The sequence below is a fragment of the Anarhichas minor genome, unplaced genomic scaffold, assembly GCF_050575085.1.
Source record: "Anarhichas minor isolate MPS153535 unplaced genomic scaffold, ASM5057508v1 ptg000017l, whole genome shotgun sequence".
Lineage (NCBI taxonomy): Eukaryota > Metazoa > Chordata > Actinopteri > Perciformes > Anarhichadidae > Anarhichas > Anarhichas minor.
In genome coordinates, this window is record NW_027466463.1 from 20,371,698 (window position 1) to 20,397,233 (window position 25,536).

At 41.9% G+C, this 25,536-nt stretch overlaps 1 protein-coding gene across 3 annotated transcripts in view; it reads right to left on the reverse strand.

The window, feature by feature from the left end:
* Positions 1-24,927, reverse strand: part of crhr1 (corticotropin releasing hormone receptor 1) — a 47,737-nt gene extending 22,810 nt beyond the window's left edge. For 2 of the 3 annotated variants that reach the window (XM_076092876.1, XM_076092875.1), the window contains exons 1-5: positions 24,310-24,927; positions 19,189-19,276; positions 17,750-17,809; positions 17,287-17,412; positions 1,900-1,985 (exon numbers count right to left, since the gene is read on the reverse strand). In XM_076092876.1, the coding sequence (XP_075948991.1) occupies positions 1,900-1,985; positions 17,287-17,412; positions 17,750-17,809; positions 19,189-19,276; positions 24,310-24,339 (390 nt within the window). In that variant the 5' untranslated portion in view covers positions 24,340-24,927. The remainder of the gene's footprint in view (positions 1-1,899; positions 1,986-17,286; positions 17,413-17,749; positions 17,810-19,188; positions 19,277-24,309) is intronic. The other variant, XM_076092877.1, reaches the window with a different exon arrangement.
* Positions 24,928-25,536: the final 609 nt, after the last annotated feature.

Here is a 25,536-nt window from a genome sequence, read left to right on the forward strand (position 1 = left end):
AGATCTGGTGACCTCATTGGCAGGTTAACATGCCCTCATGACTAAATCCTTTACTTACATTGTTCTTATTGTTAATGAAACATATGAAAACACCAACATCAATAAAAAAAACAAATACATTTGGTCGAAAACATTTAGATATCCTTCTTACCTATTACAATATATTTCCCATATTAATATCTGAAATCTTTTTTTTAAATATACTTTATTTCAGATTTTTAAAGCAAATTATAAAACACAAAACACTGACAAAAACATAATTCCTTTTCCTATCAATACAAACCGAATTAAAAAAATAAAATAAACAGATCAACCAGTGCATAGAGACACTAGGTATGATATCCTTTGAATAGCCCTTCTGGTGTTTCATCTTTTCAAAAAGAGCACAACTGTTCATTTCCAAGGTGTCCCTAAGGTGGACCATACCGTCCTTCTGCACGCAAGCCAGTGGGGAAGCTAAGCTAGCTGCTATCTAGATTGTTTGATACTAAAGTACTTTATTCTCTTCAGAGATTTAGAATCAGATTGTGTCCACACCCTGATGGATTTGATTTATCGTGAGTGCAAGAGCGCCTACAGATACATTTCCGTCAATAGTTAATTATTTGTTGGATAGTTAAAATAAATACATGTTTTTTGTTTAGTAAAGAGATAAATGGGACTCTTTAATCCCTACTAGCGTACTTTTAGAAGGTTCGATTCTGTGCCTTAGCCAGTGATAGAAATCATGGGCGGATTGACTCCCCTATGTGACTTTGTCTCTGTATGAAACCCCACATACTGAGAGTTACATACGGAGATCAATACCACTCATGTCTGTGTGTTGAAGAGCAAGAGCCAGAAGGCAATTAGCTTAGCATAAATACTAGATGCAGGTGGAAACAGCTAGCTGTCGAAAACCACAACTAAAATGACTCTGGTGTGTATTTTCTTCCACTTAGGAAAGAGCCAGGCTGGCTGTTTCCTCCTGCTTCCAGTCTTACATAGAAAAACATCGGCTTCATCCTTCCAATGCAGATGAAGGAGATCGACAGCTTTGTTTTAACAAACGGGCAGAAATAAAACAGAACTTAGCTAATTGAACCAGCGCAGAGTAACAATGTTTACGGAAACTAAAGCGTTTTTAATATTCAGTTGAGTTTCAGCAGATGGTCGGGTCACATCTCTCTTTCATGTAGTTCTATATTTCACATTCAATACTTCAAGTGTCCTCTTGTCACGGCCTCATTTAGGTCATCGTGTTCTGTCTGAAAGCTTTGGTCAATCCTAATTAAAACGAGTGCTCATCACCAGCACATCTGCACATCACAAAGCAGCATCCAGGTGGTGGCTGAGAGCATGCAAAAAAACTCCCCAAAAACAACAACAAACAACAACAAAACAGCAGCACGTGACTGGATACAAAGCTGGAGCACAGCAGGACCTTCACAGAGCATCCTGCTGCTCTCATCGCCAGAGGACAGTCCGCTTTAGACGAAGACAAACTCTTGTTGTGGCTGCCGCCTCTTTTGAGGAATTAGCTAAATTATGCTTTTCTTTTTTGTGCATTCAAAAGAGAAACAGCTGCAGGTTGATTAGCAGATTTCAGGCTCCCACTTACACACAACACCAAAGCCAAGATGACAGTAAAGCTGCAGCGGCTGCATTCATTGTGCTGCCGGTGCATTTCACAGCACATTCGTAGTATTTCCTTTTGTCTGTAGTGTCAGTTTAAGGCTTCAGGCTCTAAAGGGAAACAAACCCTGAATCCACATTTACTATAAATAAACTTTGCGAGCAAACCTGTCGCGCTCATCTTCCCCTGCTAACCTCGCTTTTGTTGTTGGATTTTTGATTATGTTTCACGCTTGGCGGGACTCCGTGAAAAGCCTCATTAATCAGGAAACATGAAAGTCTTACCTCCTCGTGAAGTATGGCTTTACACATGGAGTAGTTCCCCTTCAGCGCCCACGTCCCGTTCACAAGACAGTCCCTATAAACGTTATCTGCACAGAGAGGAAGACAAGAGACAGGACACAAAAACTTTCTTCACTTTTTAATGAATAGTTCTTGGGTTGTTTTTCGTCTTGTATCCTTGGAAATGTAAACGATGTGATTTCCTGCTCGATCGGTAGTGGCACTGCGACCTTTTCTGCGTTTTGAGACTAATAGGGAGAGATATCATTAGAGGCAGGCCTACAAGCTGTGAGTTCTCACACGTTAGCTGTCAGGACCGTCTGCCACCCTCTTCCTCAGCATCGTTATCCTTCTTTACATTTAGACGCTTTTTACCTCCAACGAGCCGCCAACCTGTTTTCATTTCATTTATTTTACAATAAAAACATGTTGACCCACGTTATCGTCGTGTCACGCTGTCCACAAAAAGATGTACGATATAAAAGATATAAAAGGGTTCTCAGTAGAAACCCTTGGAATATATATGCATTCTCTGGAGAACCCCCTGGATTGAGTGGAGATAAAACCCTTGGAATATAAAAGGGTTCTCGGTATAAACCTTTGGGTGGGTTCTAAATGAAAACCCTTCTGAAAACAGGTTCTGTAAAGAACCTCTCATTGGGGGGTTCTGGTTGAAACCTTTCACATATGGTTCTAGGCATAATCCTTTGAAGTTGTGTTAGGACCCTCTGAAACGGTCCCAGGTGGAACCTTTCTAAAAGGTTCTACCAGGAACCAAAAAAAGGTTTTCTAACGGGCACAAGCCAAAGAACCCTATATATGGTTCTAGTGTGTTGGCAAAGTAAGGCAGGTCAGCGAGTAATTGGGGAAGTTTTATGTCAAGCTGTGACACAATTAAAAGGCAAATTTATAAAATTCCAATCTTTATTGCCTCCTTTAGATAAAATAAATTAAAAAAGAACCGGAGATTATTTTCTATCAGTTCTGCACATTGCTGGATGAAGCAGCCCCAGTATTCGGGGCTCGGCATGAAGACGCTGACAAACGATGAGTCAAACTGGATTTTTTTCCGAGCAGTCTCGCTCCATCACAGCACACATTTCTCGTCACATTGACGGGACAGAAACGAAATAATCTGTGACAAATTTCACATTTGTCATTTCACATTTATTATTCCTTAAGATGAAGGAAATGAAACCATCAAACAGGACACGGTTGGGTTTGAAACGCTGCAAATGAGGCAATTAAAGATGAAAGGAGAGATGTCGGAAATATTTTAAAGATATTCATTTGTTACATCGGCAGCCGTCTGCAGGTGAGGCGGCCGGAGGTTCGGTTCATTTAAATGATAATGACATTAAGTCGGTCCTATATAATAATGGTTGAAACAAACACAAAGGAGAAGGTTGTTTCATCTCCACACAATCAGTAGTGAGAACACGTCTTCTTCACTGAGCTATATGGACACATCTGACCCGGACCTCGAGGCGGGTCGACTCGGGTCGACAGACACTTTTCCACTGACAGTTTACAGAACTGGGAGGAGAAAGTGAAGTTTGCTGAGCGGTCGCTGACACAGTTAAAGCTGCAGCAGTGTTCTCTGCGAGAGGAAAGCTGTCAACATCCATCAATAACACAACATATTAGAAAATGAAGTGCTTGTTTGCGTCTGTTTTCGGGGACAGTTTCTAACTTTGCTCTCAGGTCCAGACAGCGAAACACAACCCTGTCTACATACACGGCTAACCTGGCTCCAGACTTTTGAAACATAAATGTTTTGAAGCTAAAATGACGTTTGAAGAGTGAACATTGTGGAAAAGTTAAAGATATTTTCTTAATAAGATCTGTGTGATGTCACCCGCTCCAACACACACTAATGTAAAAACCTGTGACGGTCATGATCACTAAGCTTCCAAGAAGGTTGAATATTTTAAAAGATTTTTAATGAGATTTTAAACTTGAATCATGCTGAAGATGTGGAATATGTTAACGTTTGAATGGAGTTTCTAGCTTAAAGTATGAATTAGTGAATACGAGATGAAAATGTGTTGAAATGTCTCACTTCTGAACGTTCTGTCAGTTTCATTTTTTGGCACAATTCTCTCGTAAAACATGGAATATTTCTGGAAACATTGAAGGCTATAAATAATAAACTCAGACTACATTGATAACAGCTTGGGGTCCGTGTTTATTTCCTGTCGGCTGATCTTATTCACAAACAGCTGCAACAGGAAATGAACTGGAACACATCTGGATTGTTTACACTTGAGGACTGTGAAAGGATCTGCAGCTGAGGATGTGCTAGTTGAGTTCAACGTTTTGATGTTTGAATCAACTTTCTACGCTTCCAGCATTCACACCCAACAAACGGAAAAAAGCAATTCCTGCCAAAAAAACCTAATAAAGATTTATTACAGTGTCGGCTGAAGCTGCAACTTATTGCGCCCACTGTTTATACAATATCTCGTAATATTGTTTTTTTTTTCCAATAATCCCTCTATACTAAAGCCAGCAGCTTATTGTGATGATAAAAATAGAGTGAAAGCAGGTAGAAAGTCTCAAATGTCAGACTCACAACAATAATAAGACTTGTTTACTGATGAACATTTGAACACAAGACGGACATTTTCAAAGCTCTGCTTTAGCTAAAGAGAGAGCGGCTCCATCAGTGTGTCGGTGGCCTGAGACAGGGGCTGTTAATCTTAAATAAATGTTTTAATAATGAGACATTTTGGGCAGGGTAAGAGATGGGATGGGACTGGGTGGCCTGAGGGCAGTGATGTGCAATGAGCTGGGTAAAAATAGCATGTTGACAGTGTAAGGGGACTGTCATCCCCAATCAAGATTACCTAGCTTGTGATATTCCCTAAATCCCAAACGCAATATCCTAGAGAGCTTTAGAATCTCTCTGAGGAGAATTATGTCAAAGTCAAAAGTTCTGCGGTGGACTGACTGTGTCGCACGCTGGGAAGCCAGAGTCTTGTTCAATATTTTGGGATTCATAAAAAGCTTAAAGAATACATTTTTCAATTTCAGTGCGTAGACGGCAGTTCACTATCAGCAGTTTAAACTGCTTTACTTCTCTTGAGAAAAAAAGAAAAATCTATTTCCTACCATCAGACTTGTGCGTGACTGACTTTAACGTGCACTGGCAAAAAAATCTCACATATTTTTCAGAGCGTTCCCATAATTCTCTCCTTTTATTCTAATCGAAATGTACATGACACGGCGTGACCGGGCGACTCTCCTCTGGGTTTCCATGGTCCCAAATCATTTGAATGGATTACTGTCAAAGCAATAAAAGTAAAACTTTTATTTAGAAGGCACCTATTTACCAAAACCAAATGTTTAAAGAAATCTGTGAAAAAACAACCCGGAACAGGCGTCACGCTGGAGGTCTTCACGCAGAGCCGAGAGCTTAAAGGTGGGAAGGGTGGCGCCTTCAAATCAAGCTGTATGTCCTTGACATAAATTCCTTCTGGCACTGGACCACACGGTGATTTATGGCTGCTCAACCTCTTTATTAAAAAAAAAAAAGCCCACATATATATCAAACATTTTATAGCAAAGACTGACTGTCACTGAAGATATTTCTTCATGTAATAAGCAGATAATCCTCTTTATTGTTGTATTGTTTGCTTTCTGTTTGGCTGAAACGAGGTGAAAGGAGTTTTACAGCCGACGCAAATTAAAGGTGGATTTAAGGTCCGGGCAGCGTTTCAGTGCTCGTTACAGCAGCAGTCAGGAGGCCTGTTGGGATTAGACTCGTCTCCATTTGTTACAGTGCTGCAGAACGAAAACACGGAAGTATGTGGACAACGTCTGAAGATTGAAACTGGAGTAATTGTTCCAGCATTTTGGTTCTTATGCTACAATGTGAGAATATAGAGGAGTAACGTCGAAGTCACTCTGGTTCTATCATTCGTCACATTGAGGATATTACATCTTGTAAGACGAACACAAGAAGAAAGAATCTAAATCTGCAAGTTTCTCTTTAAGGAAACAGTTTAAATGAGGAGAGTATTTCCCACGCTGTCGATATATTCCTTTGACCCATGAAAGGGTAAACTCGTTTCTAAAACACAGAATAGTGGATTCTTGTAGTGCCACCTCCACTGAACTATCCACTGACTGTGTTACAATCCCTTTGACAGCAGGATGGAGATACTAAAATACCTTACAAACTCTGCATTTCATAACAACGAGTACAAGTCAAGCGTGTCTCAGTCGCTTCTTGTGATATTGTTTTGCTGTCAGAATGCATGAGAGAGTTGTACTGCTGCAGCAAAGTGGATCTAACACAGTGGCAGTGTTATGATTGCTGTCAGTTGCAGCAGAAGGAGAGCCTGTTTATTCTGTCGGTATTTGTGAGAGGCAAATGTTTACCAGCTGTGACGGCGACAGCGGTGTTGTTTTCACCTCGTGAGTCATGAAGGCAACATGTGGTCCAGGAGAGAAGGACTGTAGGAGGAAGCACCACAGAGGAGGACTCTGGTGGGTCTTTATGTCTGTTGACAGATTTATTGACATCGCCACATGCAGCCAAGAAACAGGACTGGAGTCAGTCAGTGGGATCAGAACGAAGGGCTGAGGTTGAAGAGGGGCGTGGTCAGAGCAAAGGAAGTAGGGAGGTAGGAAGTAGGGAAGGGGTCACTGGTCCCACCTCCATTTATGTCCCTTTAGCTGAAAACAGCTTCGCTCTATTGGTCACATTTCTATTAATATCACCGCTACTATTCATGCTTTTATTATCATTATTACTACTCTCATTAGATGAATAATTTCTGTCATATGCATTGAATGTGTTGTAACTCTGTTATGTTCATTCTGTACACATGACATCTATCACACCTCCATCCTGATAGAGGATCCTCCTCTGTTGCTCTCCCACAGGTCTCTCCCTCTTTCCTCCCCGTTAAAGGGTTTTTGGGGGAGTTGTTCCTGTTCTGATGTGAGGGTCCCGGGACAGAGGATGTCGTATGTGTGCAGATTGTAAAGCCCTCTGAGGCAAATTTGTGACTTGTGATTTTGGGCTATTCAAAATAAATTGAATTGAATTAAACTTGCTTTGTCCAAAGTTTAAAAACCACACAATCAAACACCTCAAAAACTCACAAATTATTAACACGAAACGTGTGTTTGATCTGAATCTTGCGACGGGATCACACCAGACGGGCTAGGGCCGTAAAGTGTGAGTGGTGGTGCCCTTCCCCACTTCTTTACTCCACCCTCATTTCCTGCCTCCTTGCTCTGACCACACCCATCTTAAAACCCCGCCTTTATTTTGATCTCAACTACACACCTCTAAGGTTTCGTGACTGCATCTTCGACGGTTGTGACGCGATCTCTGTTTCAAAAATCTGTCCACAAACGGATGGACAGAACTCGGCAAAGTACTCAAGGCCTCCTGTGTTGTAGTTTCTGCTGCAGTCGGCGTCTCCTCGACGTCGTTTTGCTTTAATGATGCACACACAGTCTCACAAGGTGAGATACATCTTGGCGAACAACTGAACAACTGTGCACATCTTTGTGAAGTCTTGTCTGACTCCAAGTATCCGTTCAACTTTAGGATGAATTTTACACTAATTTCCAGGAAATCGGCTTCAGAAAATGATTATTAAACCGCGCTTCTCTAGCCACGCCCCTTTAAATCATCGCAGAAGAAGACGGTGCAGTGAGATGATGTCACTAAAAGAGTTTTCGAATTTACAGCGTTTTTTTATGCGGAAATCGGAAATAATATAAATTTTACATTAATGTTTATGTACGGAATAAACAAACGAGATACAACCTGTTAATTAGTGAGCTTTAGCGGTGCTGGTAGATGGATGTTTCTCACTTTGAAGGAGCCTGGCTAGCTGTTACCCCTGCTTCCAGTCTTTATGCTAAGCTAGGCTAACCACCTCCTGACTCCAGCTCCGTTCCTAACGCTGATATCGATCTTCTCGCCTCATTCTGGGAAAGAAAGCCAATAACCGTATCTAAATAAATGTGGAACTATTGCTTTAATGATTGACCTGAGTTGACAGTATTCGTGTGGTTATGTTGGGACGGAGGCCAGTTTCTCAATGTTTCTTTGAAAACTCTCTTTCTCTCTCACTTTATTAAAATGTACAGGGAGCCTCTCAGTAGCACATGTTCGGTGAACATTCATACATAACATGCTGCACGGATAACGTGAGAGTCACATTGTGAAATCTGCTTTCTGCTGCAGGAACATCTCCCTCAGACTGCAGCGGCTCCACCGTATTAACATTCTCCTGCAGTCTTCTTGCGGGTTGCAGAGGAACGAGCCTCTGGCAGCATCGTAAAATGCCATTTACATCGGTCACGATCTCAAGGTCCCTAAAATATACGGCTGATTTCGTTTAGTGTCGGCTGCCAAGCTGCCTGGTTCACCAGGAGTTCTATATTACCGGCAGACGGGTTTGTCTGTGGAGCTTCTTTAGAAGGATCACAGAGGATGTCATTGTAAGCTACCTAGTACATATCAGTGTCAATCTTTGCCCAGTGACCGGCCATTGTTGTCTCTGCGTAGGTGTTAAATACAGCGACTGGCAGGTGCTAAGTCCTCCCTGTGGAAACCGGAGCTCTGTGTGGTGGATGTGGATGGAACACCGGCTGCCCTCCAAGCCTCGAGGCTGAAGGATCCTCTTCTTCATTTCATTTCCAAGCACTACAGCAAACGCACACCGCTGACTAACACAGATCAGAGGATCCTCTCTGTGGCAAAAAACAAAAAAAACGCAGAGCACAGCAGATATTCTGCTGTGATTTTAAACTTGACACGAGCAAATACGCTGACCCAAATATCGTCACACTTACTTAGCGCTTTAACACAACGGATCAATGGCTGCAGCTCAGAAGCATCCTCCTCCTCTGAGCATTGTGAGCACAGGTCTAATTAAAACCAGGACCAGCAGGGAAGAGAAAAACATATTATTTGCACTAAATTAGTTGTTGTTTTGCACAACTGCAGAGCAAACCAGACTGTAAAGATCTGAGCTGTAACAGCATGTGTTTATTTGTTTTTGCAGGTCAGCCATTGTTCAGAGCTCAGAGACTCTGCAGGGAAGTAAGTGTGAAAGGTTTTGCACTGAGACGCAGCAACACTTACGGAGCTCACGTTTTATGATCCAACACTTGCTTTAATTCTATTTGTGACTATTTGTACTTACAGAGCCTGTTTTAAAACTAATGAGGCAGTGATGAAGGTGACAGTCTCCTCATCGCAACACATACATCTGGCACATTGCTGCAACTTTCCACATCTCCACAACACTTCTACACTTCAGTAAACGCGGGTATTCAGGTGAGGAGTCGTACCTGTGTTCTGAAAACATGGGAAACTTTTTTTGCCACCTCATTTTCATTCAGGAGAAAAACTTGTTAAATTCATCCAAAAAACTTGGAAACTGGAGCAACTCTTGAGACATCGCGGGCCGTCGACACTCTTGAGGGAGGAAGCCGATGCCAGTTTTCACGCTGGGTGTGTGTTCTGGCTCACTTCTGCATGAGACACCTCAAGGGTTTGCAGAGGACGGAGCCGTCTGTTTCTCAAGGAGGTCTAAAGAGAATAATCTACTTTCCGTGTCCGACTTACTGCAGGAATAAAAAACAACAACACACAAACCAGCTCCTCACATCACTTTTACATCTTTCTCTTTTGTCTCTTCTGTCTTTGATGTTCCCCCCCTCGTCGACACGCTCACACGGCATTCATGAATTAATATTCGACGAATGCTGCGCGCCACGCTCGAGCTCATTCAACAAAAAGAGAACGCATTGCATTCCTTGTGAGGGTGAGCCGGGGTGAGGGTTTTTGCCACCCTACACCACTCTAAATAAAAAGTACACCCCCTCTTCCTCTTCATCCTCTATCCACTCTGACTGGCGCAAGACCAGACAACTCACAGCCAGTCAGTGACACATGTGCACACACACACACACACACACACACACACACACTGGTATGAAAATCCGCTGGCCTCCCTCTGGGGACCATTAAGGGGAAAGTCAAGCTTGGCCACAAATGGTGGAGGGGTTTCCGGGTGGAGGGCAAGAGATGTGGTGCAACGACAGTGCCGGAGCCGAGTCACGAACCCAGAGGAGGGCGTGCAGCGCCACCGGGCACCTGTCACGGACTCGGCGGCTGAGCGGTCTGGACAGCGGCCGCCGGACGTCTGTCCTCCCTCCTCCGTGCATATGTTTAACAACATGCCGCGATCATCTCAGAGAGCGTCAGAAGCATCGAGGAGCTCGCGATGATTAGCGTGATTAGTCCTGCGTTCATCGCTCCAATTAGGCTCCGAGTCTCAGCGAGAAGAAGATTAACTCAAGTGCTTTCGATCTTCAGACCAGTTTGGTTTTTTCCTCCCCGACTCATTAGATTTTATTTTCTAGTTATGTTTTTTCTCCTCCCATGTGGAAATGAGGAATTAATGAGAGACGGAGTGAGATATCTCGACTGTCAAGATCAAAAGAAAGGTGTGTGTGTGACATTTGATTCTCAACACACAAGGTCTGTAAGGTGAAACACAGATTGGTCAAAGATGTGTTTAACAGTACAAACTGAGTAATGTGCCTTTAAAAATCTGTCAAAAAAATCATTAATATTTCAGATCGGCCAGGTTTGTGAATTAAATAAAAAAATGAACATAGAAAGGATGAAGTAATATATATGTTATAATATAACAACATTAATATCTTGACTTTACGTTAACGATACTTTCACTTGACTGTCCTGTTGGCTTGTGTTTTATCTTAAGCTGATTGAAGCTGTGCAGCACTATTGCCCGACCAAAATGTCTCCCTTGCATGTGTTACGTATACACACATTTAATTTTGGCGACATTTCAAAAGTCCCCTTAAATTCGCTTTGACAATTGAATGGAAACGTAGTTATTGTTACGGTTGTTGAGTTACGTTTTTTACATAACGTTGTCAAGTTACCTTACATTAAGTTCTTACGTTGCAATGTTACATCGTTACGTTACGTTGTCACATTGTTACATTGTTAGGTTACGTTGTCACATTGTTACATCGTTACGTTACGTTATCACATTGTTACATTGTTAGGTTACGTTGTCACATTGTTACATCGTTACGTTACGTTGTCACATTGTTACATTGTTAGGTTACGTTGTCACATTGTTACATTGTTACGTTACGTTATCACATTGTTACATTGTTAGGTTACGTTGTCACATTGTTACATCGTTACGTTACGTTGTCACATTGTTACATTGTTAGGTTACGTTGTCACATTGTTACATCGTTACGTTACGTTATCACATTGTTACATTGTTAAGTTACGTTGTCACATTGTTACATCGTTACGTTACGTTATCACATTGTTACATCGTTACGTTACGTTGTCACATTGTTACATTGTAAAGTTACGTTGTCACATTGTTACATTGTTAGGTTACGTTGTTAGGTTGTGTTAAGTTGTTACTTTGCATTGTTTCGTTACGTTGTAACACAAACCATGATGTTTTTTTAAGCCTTAACCAAAAGTGTTGTTCCCGAAACCTAAACAATAATTTCACAATGTTAATGTAAAAGGAATATATTATAGTCATTATGTATACTTTAACCCGTGATAGATTGCATGTACAGGACTAGTGTTGGACTCTGTCTGCATGATGTTTATGTACGAGTGGTAAAGAGGACATTCACCTGTAGCCAGGTTAAAGGGTTAACCGATGATTTACCAAAGGTTAAGATATACTTTGACCTAAACAATGACGGTATACAGTGGTGAGTTTGCAACATGTGCCATTAAGCTACAGGTGGAGAACCTCAGGTCTAAGAGGTGTGCGCTTTGTTTTAAGCACTTATAGTGAATGACTTCTGTCACTGGGTAAATCGTCTCTTTCCAGAATGTGATGCGCTATTTATTTCTAAATATTATCAATACTTGCCTTGTGTGTTTTATTTCTGCTTACAGGTAAAGATTTCACAACGTTAACCACGTGGCATTGTTCATTTCTTCAAGCTAACGTAATTTGGGTTTAGAAACATCGACATTCAATGTGTCCGTTGTTTGCAGAAAAGTAATAAAATGACAACAATTTTTCTGGCGACTGGGTTCTAGTCTTTTCTTGCATTTTCTGACTTTTAATAACCATTTAAAAGGCAATTTAAAGGAACAGTTGGACATTTTATGTCACTCTTATATGTGTCTGTTGATTATTAAGCTACAACCAGCAGCCAGTTAGCTTAGCTTAGCACAGAGACTGGAAACGGGGGCTAACAGCTAGCCTGTCTCTGTTAAGTAGCACCAAGAACTACACCAGCATGTCTATTAGTGAGCTACAGAGGTGCTTCAGATCGGGGTTTCAGTTAAATGCTAATAAACATGTTGTGTCTCAAGTCTCTGCAGACTGTTTCTGAAACAAACCAGGATCTTTCTCTAAACTTTAACAAGTGCTGCTACTGCCTATATAACATATAATAAAAGGTTTAATAATGCTGCAGTCACTGTGAGCAGATACTTTATTGTAAGACTGGATATTTTATGGGGAAAAACAAATTGAATACGTTGTCATCAAATCTTTTGCAACAAAGTCTGTAACGTCGTACAAATCCCTTTCTTTGATAAAACAGCTTTTAAAAGTTTCTTGTGGTTTTCGACCTTGTAAATTTACATTTCTTATTGATCTCCTGTGTTTGAAGATCTCATTGTTCATTTTTAATTTACTTTTTTTCCTCTTCTCTTGTAAAGCTCTTTGTAGCTTTTGTTAAGAAAAAGCTATACAAATAATTTAAATAATTATGTTTCCTCTAAAACATATTTACTGTTGCATATTTAATTCATGGGAGATTGTTTTTATGGCATCTCATCTCTTTTGATTTTCACACTTGCTTCATGTCAACTCCTTAAAAAGCTTATTGAGTCTATAATTCTGACACATGACTCAGGTTTTATTATTTCTATTATTATACTGTGTTAATATGTTTATCTTGGTTTTGACTTGACCTGAAGGCATTAAAATGATGGCCAGCGATGTTAAGCATCTGTCCTAATATGATCAGTTGGCGGACAATACGGAGTCCGCCATATTGTTGCCCATCATGTTCCTACGGTAGCCCAGAAAGGACAAACCAAACACTAGCTCGACAGAGAGACTTTCATGTTTTTACGTTAACTTAAGGTCTAACCGCCCTAACTTCCGTTGTTCCTAAAGTTGTGCTAATATATATGTATATATGTATATTATGGAATGGATTAACGGCTCACGTTACCTCAGTCTTGTAAAAGGAAGGAGTGAGCGGAGAGGTTTCAGTTGGTCGCAATCTTCAACCACACCGCTAAAACGACGCGCTGTCCCTTTAAATCGAGGATTTGTCTCGATCTAAATTTGGAAGTCCAGCCCGGTTGGCTACCTACTAACCTGATTCGTGGAAGTGCTGTTTCACAGTACTGCTAATCAGGGCATGGACACCAACACACCACACACACACACAATGGATGTCAGCTTTACTTCTGTTCAGCGTTTTTAGCAGCAGGTTGTATTTGAAGAGAACATGTCGGCTGCAACTTCATCGTCACAAAGACTAAGACTCAACGCTGCAGTGGTGGAATTTAACGAAGTACATTCACTCACATTGTCTACTGAGGGACACGTCAGAGGCACTTGTACTTTACAAGAGAGAGAGTTCCTCTTCACGCCACTCTACATTTATGTGACAGCTTTAGTTGCTTTACACATTAAGATTGTTAAAAACACAAAATATGATGATTTGTTATTAATTAGACCCCCAATTATACAAGTACAGTTGAAATTAATAACCAATTAAAAGACTGACTGAAAATGAATTGGCAACTATTTTGATAATAATCTTTTTTCATGTAAAAATAATTCATGGTTCCAGATTTCCTGCTTTTCCTTTTAATAATGTTAATAATGTAAATGTATTAGTAGTAAAGTTTATGTATTATTAATAATGTTGAGTTTTGAACTTAACGAACACTGTGAAGGAGTCACTTTGGGCTTTCATTTCTCATTTTCTTTTGATTAAAGGGAGAAAATAATCATAAACTAATAGTTAAATATAAGCTAAAATCCTGTTTTTACATGAATGCACGAGTATTTAATACTCTAATGATAGAATATATAATAGTAGAAGACTTCACCTACGTTTCTCTGATTATGCTTCACTGCAGGACTTTAACATCAGTGTTAAAGTCCTGCAGTGAAGCAGTGCGGTATTAGTACTTTTATTAAAGTAAAGGATGTGAATTCTGTGCTGCTGTTACAGTTTCCTCCTTTGATCCGTTAACGATCGTCTGTGAGTAAAGTTTTGTGGGTCCAGATGAGGGCTTAACATTTCTGGGTTCATGACTCGTCATTCTTTCTGAAACTGGAGCAGAAACCAGAGTTTGCATCACTCTTCTTCTTCGTCTTCTTCTTCTTCGTCTTCGTCTTCTCAGAATCCAATTTAAGTGTAATTGGTTTTGCTCGTCTATAAATCGTATCATGGATTTGTCTCTTGGCGTTGGGAGTTGATCTGCGGCTGAAATACGTCCCGGATCTTCTTTCTGCACCAACAACTCAGACTAAAAAGGGAAAGCTGACTTTTGCACTCGTGGACTTGAACTCTGCAATAATCTCCCTCTGGATCTGAGGAGAAGCAACACATCCACTCAGGCTTTTAAGTGCCCACTCCGGACGAGCCGCTCTGCACTCGCCTTCCTCTAAAGCCACTTATTATTGTCCTAATACTACGTACACTACTACTACTACTACTTCTTCGTGTACGTTTCCTTTCCTTATCCTTCTTTCATTTAAAAAATATATTCTATGTATTGACTGGACTTTTTTCATCTAATAAAAAAAGTGTTTGTGTAATAAAAGAAAGAAGCTTAAAAAAGCTGTTTACACCACAGCGCCACTTAGACACACGGGAATTTATGGCAACCTCGTCTTCTGGTGGCAGTGAATCCGTCACCGATGAAATGGAGCGGAAACTAATTGGTCACAGCCGGTTCAGCCTGCGTCTCCACAATCTTTGGTTGCACCGTTTTGTCTTGTGAAGCAATTTTGGAATTTTACAGGCTTTTCAACACCTGCCACCCTCTGAACTATCATACATGAACGGAAACGCTTCCTATAAAGACGGATAATATCCAACATGTGCTGCTTGTTGAAGCGAGCAGAGAGGCGGACCGTTTGTGGAAAGTACGTTAAAGTACTGTACTTAAGTATAATGTTGAGGTACTTATACCCGGGTGTTTCCATCTTTTTGCCACTTTATACTACAATTCAGAGGCAAGCATTGTACATTTTAGTGCATATATTTAACAGCTGTAGTTAATCTACAGATTTTAAACTGTAATAAAACCCCATGTGGCCATCTGACTCATCTGTGCTGTTTAGTGTGCTGTGTTCACAGCGTCCTTAACGAAAGAGGAGAGGAACAAACTGCTGCTTTCAGCTCAAAGTGGTGAATGAGAGAAAACTCTTTAAGGTCACCGTGTTCTATACCTCTCACAATGAAGCTTTCAGCAAAAGAAGTGACGGCGAAGCAGCTTCATTAAATGTTTTGCCTTTAGCCTCTTCTGACCTCATCGGTGAAAAAATATGAAATATTCAAGAAGGATAAATAATAAATTCAGGCTAAAAATACACCATCAAGTTAAGTCTTCATTTAACTTGACTTCAGGGGTGATATCATGGGGGGGGGGGGGGGTTAACATTTAGAAAGTGATTCGGCCCTAAATCTCGGTAAAGTAAACACCTTGTTCCACTGTTGACCTTCGCTGGCGGAGTCAGCTGATGGGAGGTCTGTTTTAAGGCTTTTAGTCTGCGCTCGAATGGAGATTATGTTGAAATGCTGAAGGTGAACTGAACCTCGCAGTGTCAAATTACTGGTGAGCTGAATTATAACCCGTCTCTCTCTCTCTGTCCTCGGGGTCCTGTGGGGGTTCCACACTTTAAATGACCAAGAAACACGTCGGCTTTTATCTCCTAAATGTACTGAATTGTGTTTTCTGTGCTGCGTTTGTTTTACCTTCAGAGTGCCGCAGTGCAATAAATGAAACCACGTCACAGACTACTGATCCATATTTGATCAGAATCATTTACTTTTTAAATGATCAGAGTTACCTGGGCTTTGGGTATCAGCTGATACCATCGTTTGATTAATAATCTTTATGCCTCACTGTGTGGAAGAGTAAAAACAAAGCCCAGCTGAGGCTGATGGTGATGTCGTTAGATGTGCAGGTATCTGACCACAGACTGTAAGAAGTGGACGTAGTCGTTGTGACGTCACTCGTTGGTTTGTGGAGTTCGGCGGTTTCGGCTTCGCCATCTTGGATTACAGCCGTTGCCGTGTTTTTTTCGCAATCAACGAACAGAAGTGACCATATCTGGACTGAGGAAGAGTGACGTAGAGATGCCGTATACGTCTCTGGTAGAGACCTGTCAATCACAGTAAGCCCCGCCCCTAAAGCATCCCCTGCTTTATGGTCTGTTTGACTCTAAATGGACCATAATGTACTAAATGAACATCATGCTGTATTGAAGAAGACTTGAAACTAGAGATTGAGACCATAAACTCATGTTTACAATGTTTACTGAGGTAATAAATCAAGAGAGAAGTAGAGTCATTTTCTCATAGACTTCTATACAACCAGAGGAGTCGCCCCCTGGTGGACATTAGAGAGAATGCAGCTTTAACACATGAAGCTTTGACTGAAGGTGAAGACCTGGAGGTTGCCGCCTGTATCTGGTCATAAACCAAAGTATTGGTATCAAATTAAAATGTGATGACCAAAGTCAGAAGGGTTCTTCCTCTGGGGACCATGAATGTCTGAACGTAATGTCATGACGACCCATGCTCAGTAGTTGTTGAGATATTTGAGTGGAGAAACAAAATGGTGGACGACCGACTGCTGTTCCTACAGCTTATAAAACAACAGATTTCTTTTCAAAAGACAACAGCAGACATGTAATCTAGAGAGCAGATCTGTTTGCTGCAGCAATTAACTTTCAGTTGTACTTTAAGAGTTAAGACCTTTGAAGAAACTGTGGTGCGGAGGAGTTCAGGTAGAGTTCGACTCCAGAGCAGAAATCTAAACCACTTTACTTACTTAAAGAAAAGCACAAAAATCTGATCTCTCAAACATCTACAGAAACACATCGCGTCCTTTCTTCTTTCTTTCTGCTGTATTATCTGCAGCGGTCCTACTTTGTGAACACGTGTTGTTTTCTACACTTTGTCTCTCGTTCATTTGTATGCTCATGCTAATGTTTTTGTGTATGCAATTACGTAAACAGGATTTGCCCGAGGGGAAGACGAGTGAGGGTGGAGGGAGGTTTGGTTCTCTTGAATCTACTGTTTCTTGTTTAGCTGCAGGAGCGTTGACGCGGGAGGACTTACTGGTGGTGTTGTATCTGACTCCGTAGAACATCTCCGGACAGGGTCGTGACACCATCTGGCCCGCGCCGCTCCTGGGCCAGCAGGTGCCGATGCCATCGACGGAGGTGTCGCAGTAGAGTCCCGAGCCTGCAGCGCGAGGACAGAAATGTCAGATGCAGACCGTACAGTACATTCCCGGCATTGGCTCGGGACCACATATAGCCACGCTGGAATCCTGACAGCGCTCCGGCGGTAAATTGTTGGGGATGGAACAATGTGTTTGTGCACGGGATTTAATGATTACTCCCGAGTGTTGTCTCCAAATCTATTTCCAGCATTGTCTTTGATGTTAGCGTCTATAATCTGAGTTCAGATCAAACATATTCCTCGCCTGGGGTGTTCCACAACAACCTCTGCTTTGTAGTAGCGCTGCATTGAATCAGTTTCACACATTGTGAAAAGAGGGAAACGTGTTTCGACTCACCGCTCCACTGACCTGTGGCGTTGCTCAGGGTTTGGTTCCAGGTGGAGGCCAGCGACTGTACTGCAAAATCCAGAGGGAAAGACATTCATCAATAACCTCAATCTTTGTTTGCACACTGTAGAGGAAGGCTAAGGAAATCTCATTACATCCAGATTAACAGCTACAAAGGGTGCGCATTAAAGGGCAACGGTAAACACTGGTGACAGACCTTTCCTCCAGCAATAATGGGACGGGAGCAGCAAATATGAATGTAGACGTGCCCCGAGGGTAAGGCTATTAGTTCTGCAATAACTCAAGAAGAAATAAGGATGTTCTGGGGAATAGTTGACGCTTCAGTCTAACAGATTCTTTAAAAACCCGTTTGTGGTGAGAGAAACAAATCTAAAATGAGAACAGATTAGTTTGAGAAGTTTTTTTTGTTCACTCAAATGCTTGTAAATCAACAAATATTTAATATTATTGACAAAGACCTCTAAGCACCATCTGAATTGTGACTCTTGTCTGTTGTGTATTTGATTTGGGAGACCTTAACCAAGTAGTTCTTCCTCTAGCCATGAATTTAAATGAAGCACCACAGCTTCAAATACAGAATATGTGACGTGTGGACGTGCTTAAAAGCACCTTTGTTACAGTTACAAAAGTAATGTAACAAAGTTCTTGATGGGATCGGCACCGTTACTGACAAACAAACATTTAGTTCACTTTTTACTCCCATCACACCTCAGTAATGTACAAAATAATCGTACATTGTGTTATTATGTTGCCATTCAACGTATCTCGTTGTTTGTGGAAACTTACAACGTCAACATTTTTTCTGTCGACTGAGTTGATTTATCGTTGAAGTCATGAAGCAGAAACGTTTAACAGCTTCTGCTTCCAGCGACTCCACTGTGACAATTTGCTGCTTTTCTGTTTTATTTGATTGTAAACAGAATATTTTGGGCTTTTCTTTTTTTTAACTTTATCTTTGACACTGCATTGACGTAAGTTGGAGCCGTACTCGTCACTTAAGGTGGAGAAGTTCAAGATTGTGCCGAGTCAACCCGGAGAAATGTGACAGCATAATAACACAGACATTGATATCATAGACCTCATCTTTAGTATTAAACCCGGAGGCAAATAACAAGAAGATCCTTCCTGTTAGTGTGTGCATGGTTGTGTGTGTGTGTGTGTGTGTGTGCATGGTTGTGTGAGTGTGTGTGCATGGTTGTGTGTGTGTGTGTGTGTGTGTGCATGGTTGTGTGAGTGTGTGTGCATGGTTGTGTGTGTGTGTGTGTGTGCTCTCTGGGTGTGTGCTGCGGTGTACAGTGTTTAATAACCAGGTATTACTGTACTTGTGAGGTCTAAATCTATTTAATCACAAGTGTTGCTAACAGCGGAGAGACTGGCAACACAAGCGGCTTCTAAAAGCAGTTGCTGTCTTGTAAACATGGACTTACAGGAGACATTTCCCGACAGCACGAGCACAGCTTCACACGTCAGGTCTGCGAGAGAGCCTGAAGGCAGGAGGCTCATGATGGCGCACACCTGAAAACAGAGAAGAGACACCAATCAGCGGATCAAACATCAACACGTTCAACACAGCTCGTTTAATCCCCAACACAGTCGGCGAAGTTGAATCCAACCGAAAGACTCGAGGTGCCCTTGAGCAGACGATGATACGTGTATTAACAACTCCTCTCGACTAATTTGGAGCGCTTTGTAGTTTGTGCGATCACTGCCCCCCCCCCCCCCCAACTCTTTCATGTTTACAGATACAAGGACTCAATAAAATATAAAGGCTAAGCAGTTATTTACCTTCTTGGAGGGCTGCAGAGCTGAATCCACATTCATTCGTGTGCATTGTGTGCGTGGTTGCAGCGACTTGTGTGCAAAAAGGGGGGGGGGGGGGGGGGGGGGGGACATTAAATAATGTTACATAATTCAGGAGAGGGTTATGTGCACGTGTCTGCTGGATCTCATGTGACTGAAGAAACAGCTTCTTTTTCTGCACAACGATGTAATATAGCATCTGCTGCATTGACACAACCGGGCTGATAACAGGTGAGACCCTGGTGCTGGTGCACGACGGCACAGTGGATTCATTCTGCATCCAGACTGGATGTCTCGTGACTGCTGGTGAATGTGTGCATTGTGCTGCACTGGGGACGCGTGGAAACCAGTGATGCATCTGTGAGTGGTGTTTCATTGAGAGGCAGAGAAGACTGTAAAATGTCATGGGTTTACTTTTTTGCTTGGCCTTTCTCGAGTTGACCCCGCATGTCGCTGCGGATGTCCTTGAGTCTATTACCCACAGCATCCATCACACTCCTCCTCTTTCCAACTGTGGTAACGTGAGCCGCCCGAAGCAACAGAGGTCAGGTCTTTAGGAGCAACAGAGGTCAGACGGCGGCTGACGGTACCACGGTTTCACAAGAACTACGGTGGCCTGCAGGTAAAAACACAAACTCTCTCTGGAGTCAGAGTTTGGTTTGTCCGCTCTGGGCTACTGTAGAAACATGGCGGTGCACGTGGTTGGCGGTATACCATCACTAGTGTCAGGTTCGGGCACAACATGTATTTTGCATTTTGATAAAGACCAAATGTCTTTGGTTTTACACACAAGGACGAGGGAGAGACATCCCCGATGAATTACGTGACCCCATCACAGAAACTCCTGCTTTTCATTTTCTCGTCGTGTTCGAGCAGCCGACGAGCATTCAACAGATCATTTTGATGAAAAAACAAAACAGGCATGGCATATTTTCAAACTCAGTTCACCCACAACTAAAACCAACAGCACGGCTGTTACTGAGTGAATCACATTTACACTGTGGGGCAGAAACACAGGGAGACTCAGGTCCACTCGTATTTGGAGCCAATAAGCACATCTGCTTTTCTTTCTTAGGATATGTCCCTTTACATTACAGATAGTGATATTTGGTAGAATCATGTTTTGAAGGGGGTATGCAGCACGACGGATAAAAACTGCTCATTCTAAACTAGTGGAAACACTTAGTTTCAGGTTATTACACAATAAGGAAAAGTATGAATATTATATTCAATTTTTGCCAAAAGCTACCCCAGAATCCTACACACAAGCCCTTTGAATAAAACATACTTCTCATTATTAACATCTGAAACACATTTCACTTCTTCCCTTTGTTGGCAGAACCTAAAGAATACGTTTCTGTGAAGAATGAAACTTTGTTTTTGTCTCATTACATGTGAGAGCTGAAGGCACATTGATACCTGATGGTCACAGCAGGGTGCGTAGTCACGTCACGCAGACTGTAACTGCAGCAGATGTCATGGGTTGAACCGTCCCCGGTGGCTCGCTGCGTCTGTTTCACGCTCACTGAGTCCTGGCCAGGTATCAGAGGACGTCACCTGCTGTACCGCCGGCCGTCTGCCTCCTCCCACCTAATTAAAGCTCCACAACGTGACTGATAGCCACCGCGCTGAACCCACGGGATGGAACAAGCCTGTGTTTATTCAGCGGGGCGTCGTTTTCTGTGTGTGGAAGATGCTCTCCATTAAAGTACAATGATGTGGAAGATGTCACGCCTACAGTCACGGGATTACTGTCAACAAAAAGAAGGCCACACTTCTCGAGTTATATATGAATTAATTGTTAAAGGATTATTATGAGCGAAGCATTGATGTGTGAGCAATATTTTGTGGTTATTTGAGATGGTAAAACATCATTTCTGTCTACAATCAAGTCCTGAGAACCTTTTTAAACCCATATTCTCTTATGTAGTAAAAACATGCAGCTTATTCTGCTTTACATGTTTAATAAATGCTCTAAATCAGACTCTATTTCCACGGCTGCTTCTGGACATGTTGGTGTCCTCTGAGAGACGTTGGGACAGATGCTTTCATCATAATGTGTCATAATAATAAACATTATTATTTCAAATGCATCTTCTTATTCTACATTAGTCCCACTGGTTTTACTCTCTGGTTTGGCCTCATGTGAACCGCAGATTGATTACACAGTTCACCCATCGGGGGGTTAAATAAAGTCTTAATGCTGATCGTTATCGGCAGATATTCAGTGAAAATCAGCAGATCCCTGATAATGCTACACGGTGAACAAGAAATCTGTGTTGAAACAGACAGGAAGAGAGCTTGAAACATAGAAGTAAAATAGGACATTGTGCGTCATTTGACAAGTACAAAAAATATATATAGAGAGCGGACGCAGCTCAGGAGACGGACGGTTGACTAGTTAGCTTGTTAGCTCGTCCTCCTCTGGAGCAGAGGGAAGTGAGGCGGAGGGACAACTAGAGACCAGCACACTGTTCGGCTCATCTTCTGTAACCAGTGTAGCATTAACGCGCAGTGGAATTAGCAAGATAGCTAATTAGCCAGCTGCTCCTCAGTCTGTTCTATTTCTACGGCTAGTAACATTGGCGGCAACTGTTTCAGAAAGGTTTCTTTTCACACCTTACAGAGCACAGAGACCTGCGCTTGAGTCAGTGAAGCAGCTTAGAGATGTTTGCAGCTGTGTATTAATGTTTGCCTCTGATATGTAAAGTGTCTGTGAGCTGCAGCCAACCAGCAGCGGCCCTGAGGTGTGTGTTTCACCACAAAATGTCACCGACACAAACACTCAGAATCAAGAGCCAATAAAGCAGAACGATCTCCTCTTGAAACAAATTGATTTGAAATGAAAGCAGGTTGAAATTCTCTGATTTAAGAACTCAGTTTCTGATTAAAATGACTTGATGACGTTTTATAATCGGATCAGTTTTTGTATGAAAAGTAATCTGCAAAATTGAACACAAGTGGTAGAAGATAAAAAATACAACATTCCTCCCTGAAGGTTTGAAATCATTATTTAAGCAGAGTTTTGAGGTACTTGTACTTCACTTGAGTATTTCTATTTCATGCTACTTCAAACTTCTACTCCGCTTCACTGTACAGCATTCATCCGACAGTAACTATGCAGATTCAGTCTTAACTTTATTTTTACTAACAGAGTATTTGCAAACTGTGGCTCCGGCTGCTTGAGTATAACATCTGAGTACTTCTTTTTATACCACTGAAGTACTCAGGAAATGTACCTCAAAACTTTGTTTGTTTTAAGTTTAGAGAGTCTTCTTTCAGACTATAGAGGAACGAAAACATTCAAAATACACATTCAAGTGTTTATTTTACTACTTTGTCTGCGTCTGTAGATTTCAAAGGTCAATCTCATTTGCAGACCTTGCAGGTCATTTCCATATCGAAACATAACATTTCGAAAAACTTGTAATACAAAAAACAATAGTCTTAATGTGAGTGATGAAGTGGTGAAGTTTCATGGTGATATCTATGAGTTCATGTGTTCACCTGTAGAGTCTCTAAATGTCTGTAATGTAACTAAACGTCTCTTTAAAGGACGTTTCCTCTCAATGAGTTTGTTCTCAGACTCTGATGATAAATCTCCACTTCAGCAGCTCTTACATTCACCAAACTTCACTCGTTCATTCCTCTCTGTGTGCTGAAGGTTCACACAGAGGGGTTTGTTCACACACCACTCACACACTCAGTTATACTACATGTTATTAATAAAAACATGATTAACCATGACTTTGAATGGTTGTTGACAGTATTTTCTGATTTATGGAGCGACACAAAGAAATATCATAAATGAAACAAGAGTTTTGAACCTGGATTTATCCAATGTTCAGGTTTATGTTCTTGAAATGTATGAAATAAAATAAAATAATTGTCCTAATTAAGAAATCAACTGGAGAAGTTTCATGTGAGTTTAATAGTCTAAGTACCTCAGAAGGGAAGAGTACAGTACAGTACTCGGGTAAATACTCAGTTTCTTTTTGACCTCACAGCAGACACGTGAGTGGGGGTCCAGGTCTTAAATCACAACAATGGAGGACGCGAATAGAAGCCAGGAGGGTTCAGAGGATTCTTGACTATTCTTAGTGCTGCAGCTCTCCTCAAGTGATTCACCTCTGGCTTCTGCAGCATCACCAACCAACCGCATGCCCCCCTGTGCCCCGACGTAAGCCTCACATGAGTCATCCCGGGGAGGCTTTCAAGAGTTGAAAATGTTAATTGGACTTCTCCTTTCTGGGATTCCAGACACAGAACAGGAAGTGAGAGGAGTGCATTAACACTTTTAATCTCCATGTTTTCCCAAATCGGTGTTTTCAGCATCAGCATCTGAGCTCCAGTCCCACAACAAAAGAAAAAGAAAAAGAGGGAGGACTCGAGTCACTTGGGATGGTGTTTCTCATGCCATCTTAACCAAACACATGGCTCATGCTTCAGTGTGTCTAATTTGATAAATATGATGCAGATTGTTGTTTTCCAAAACAAATACTCGAAGTGGTGCAGAAAGAAGTCTGGATTACTGCCAACGCAGTTCAGAGAAAGCTTTGTAATGGATGAAGCTGTGAGATGGAGACAATATCCGAAACTGACATCTGGATGAGATGATGGTGTTACATCCTCTCGCATCAAGATTATATTCCGCTGAATAAGAGTTTATTACGATATTTCTAATGAAATGTCCAAACCCGGATGCGATGGTTTAGAAACAAAAATGAAGCCAAAAGCGCAGAACTTACCTCGAGCAGACCGAAGCATTTGCGACGCATTTCCACCCGTTTATTGTTCACATAGTGTCCACATGCGTCAATAAATGTCTTCTTGTGACTCCGTTGTATCCACCGAGACTCTCCGTCTTCAGTTTAATTGTGCAAAAAAAAAAAAAAAAAAAAGTCGCACTGTTTCTTGATGGTGTCCAATAAAAACAATAAAAGCAGAAGATGCTGCTTCAACGCCAACAGAGAAACAGGCGCGTGGCCAGAGAGATTAGATCCAGTCCAGTGAGGAGGATCCCTTCAGGTGTCCTCCGTTCACTTCGGCTTTTTCTCCTCAAATGAAGTCGCTGCGTCAGTTTGTGTTACGCGGACTGGAAACCGAATCCACCTTTTGGAGAGACGCGCGCACCATCACACGGACTGTACCGCATCCGCTCCACGGCTGGCCCCGGACCAAAAAAAAAACCTCCCTTTGCTGGCACGCTTTCCCTCCGCAGGTTACACCGTCATGTTCCTCCTCCTCCTCCTCCTCCTCCCTCCTCCTCTCCCCCCCACTCCGGCTTCACATCCAGCGTGAGAGTCCCGCGCGGAGCCGCTGGTTCAGCATCGACTCCTCGACGCGCCGCCCACGTTGTGCCACTTAAAACCGGAGGAATAACTCAATTCCTCGCCTCGGAGTTAATTATGCAACGGCTCTCCGCTGTCCCAGATCCTAATCTGTAATCCCTCCGCAATCTAGACGGCAGTGCTTTAAGGAAAGTTAAAGGACGCAGCTAAATGATTTGTTTTGGGGTGGATGGAATCCGCGCGCATTACTGAAAAGAAGAGAAGCTCATCCAGGAACAGGGAACCCTTTTAACACGTGTCCCTGTTCTCAGCTGAATCAGTGCCAGACTCTGAGTTCACCGATTTGGCTGTGAGCAGGATGGACAGATGGTCCCACTGTGTCAATAAAATACATAAAACAAAGTTACGCATCTCCCCGGGGTTCTTTTTAAATAAAACCCGATGCAAATGAGTTCCCAATAAACCGGCTCTTTAAAATAAATAGACTTCACATTTGAATGTGTTCAGATCAGCGCTCAAACAATCAATCAGTCAACGGACAGTCAGGATCCTCAGTGGACCATAAATAACTCTGGTGGGTCATAAAATGATTAACGGGATGAGAAAGAACACAATGTATTTACTCTGTTACACAAACGTACGTTTATTATTGACTTCTCTCTATTTTTGGACTATTTACAGTTG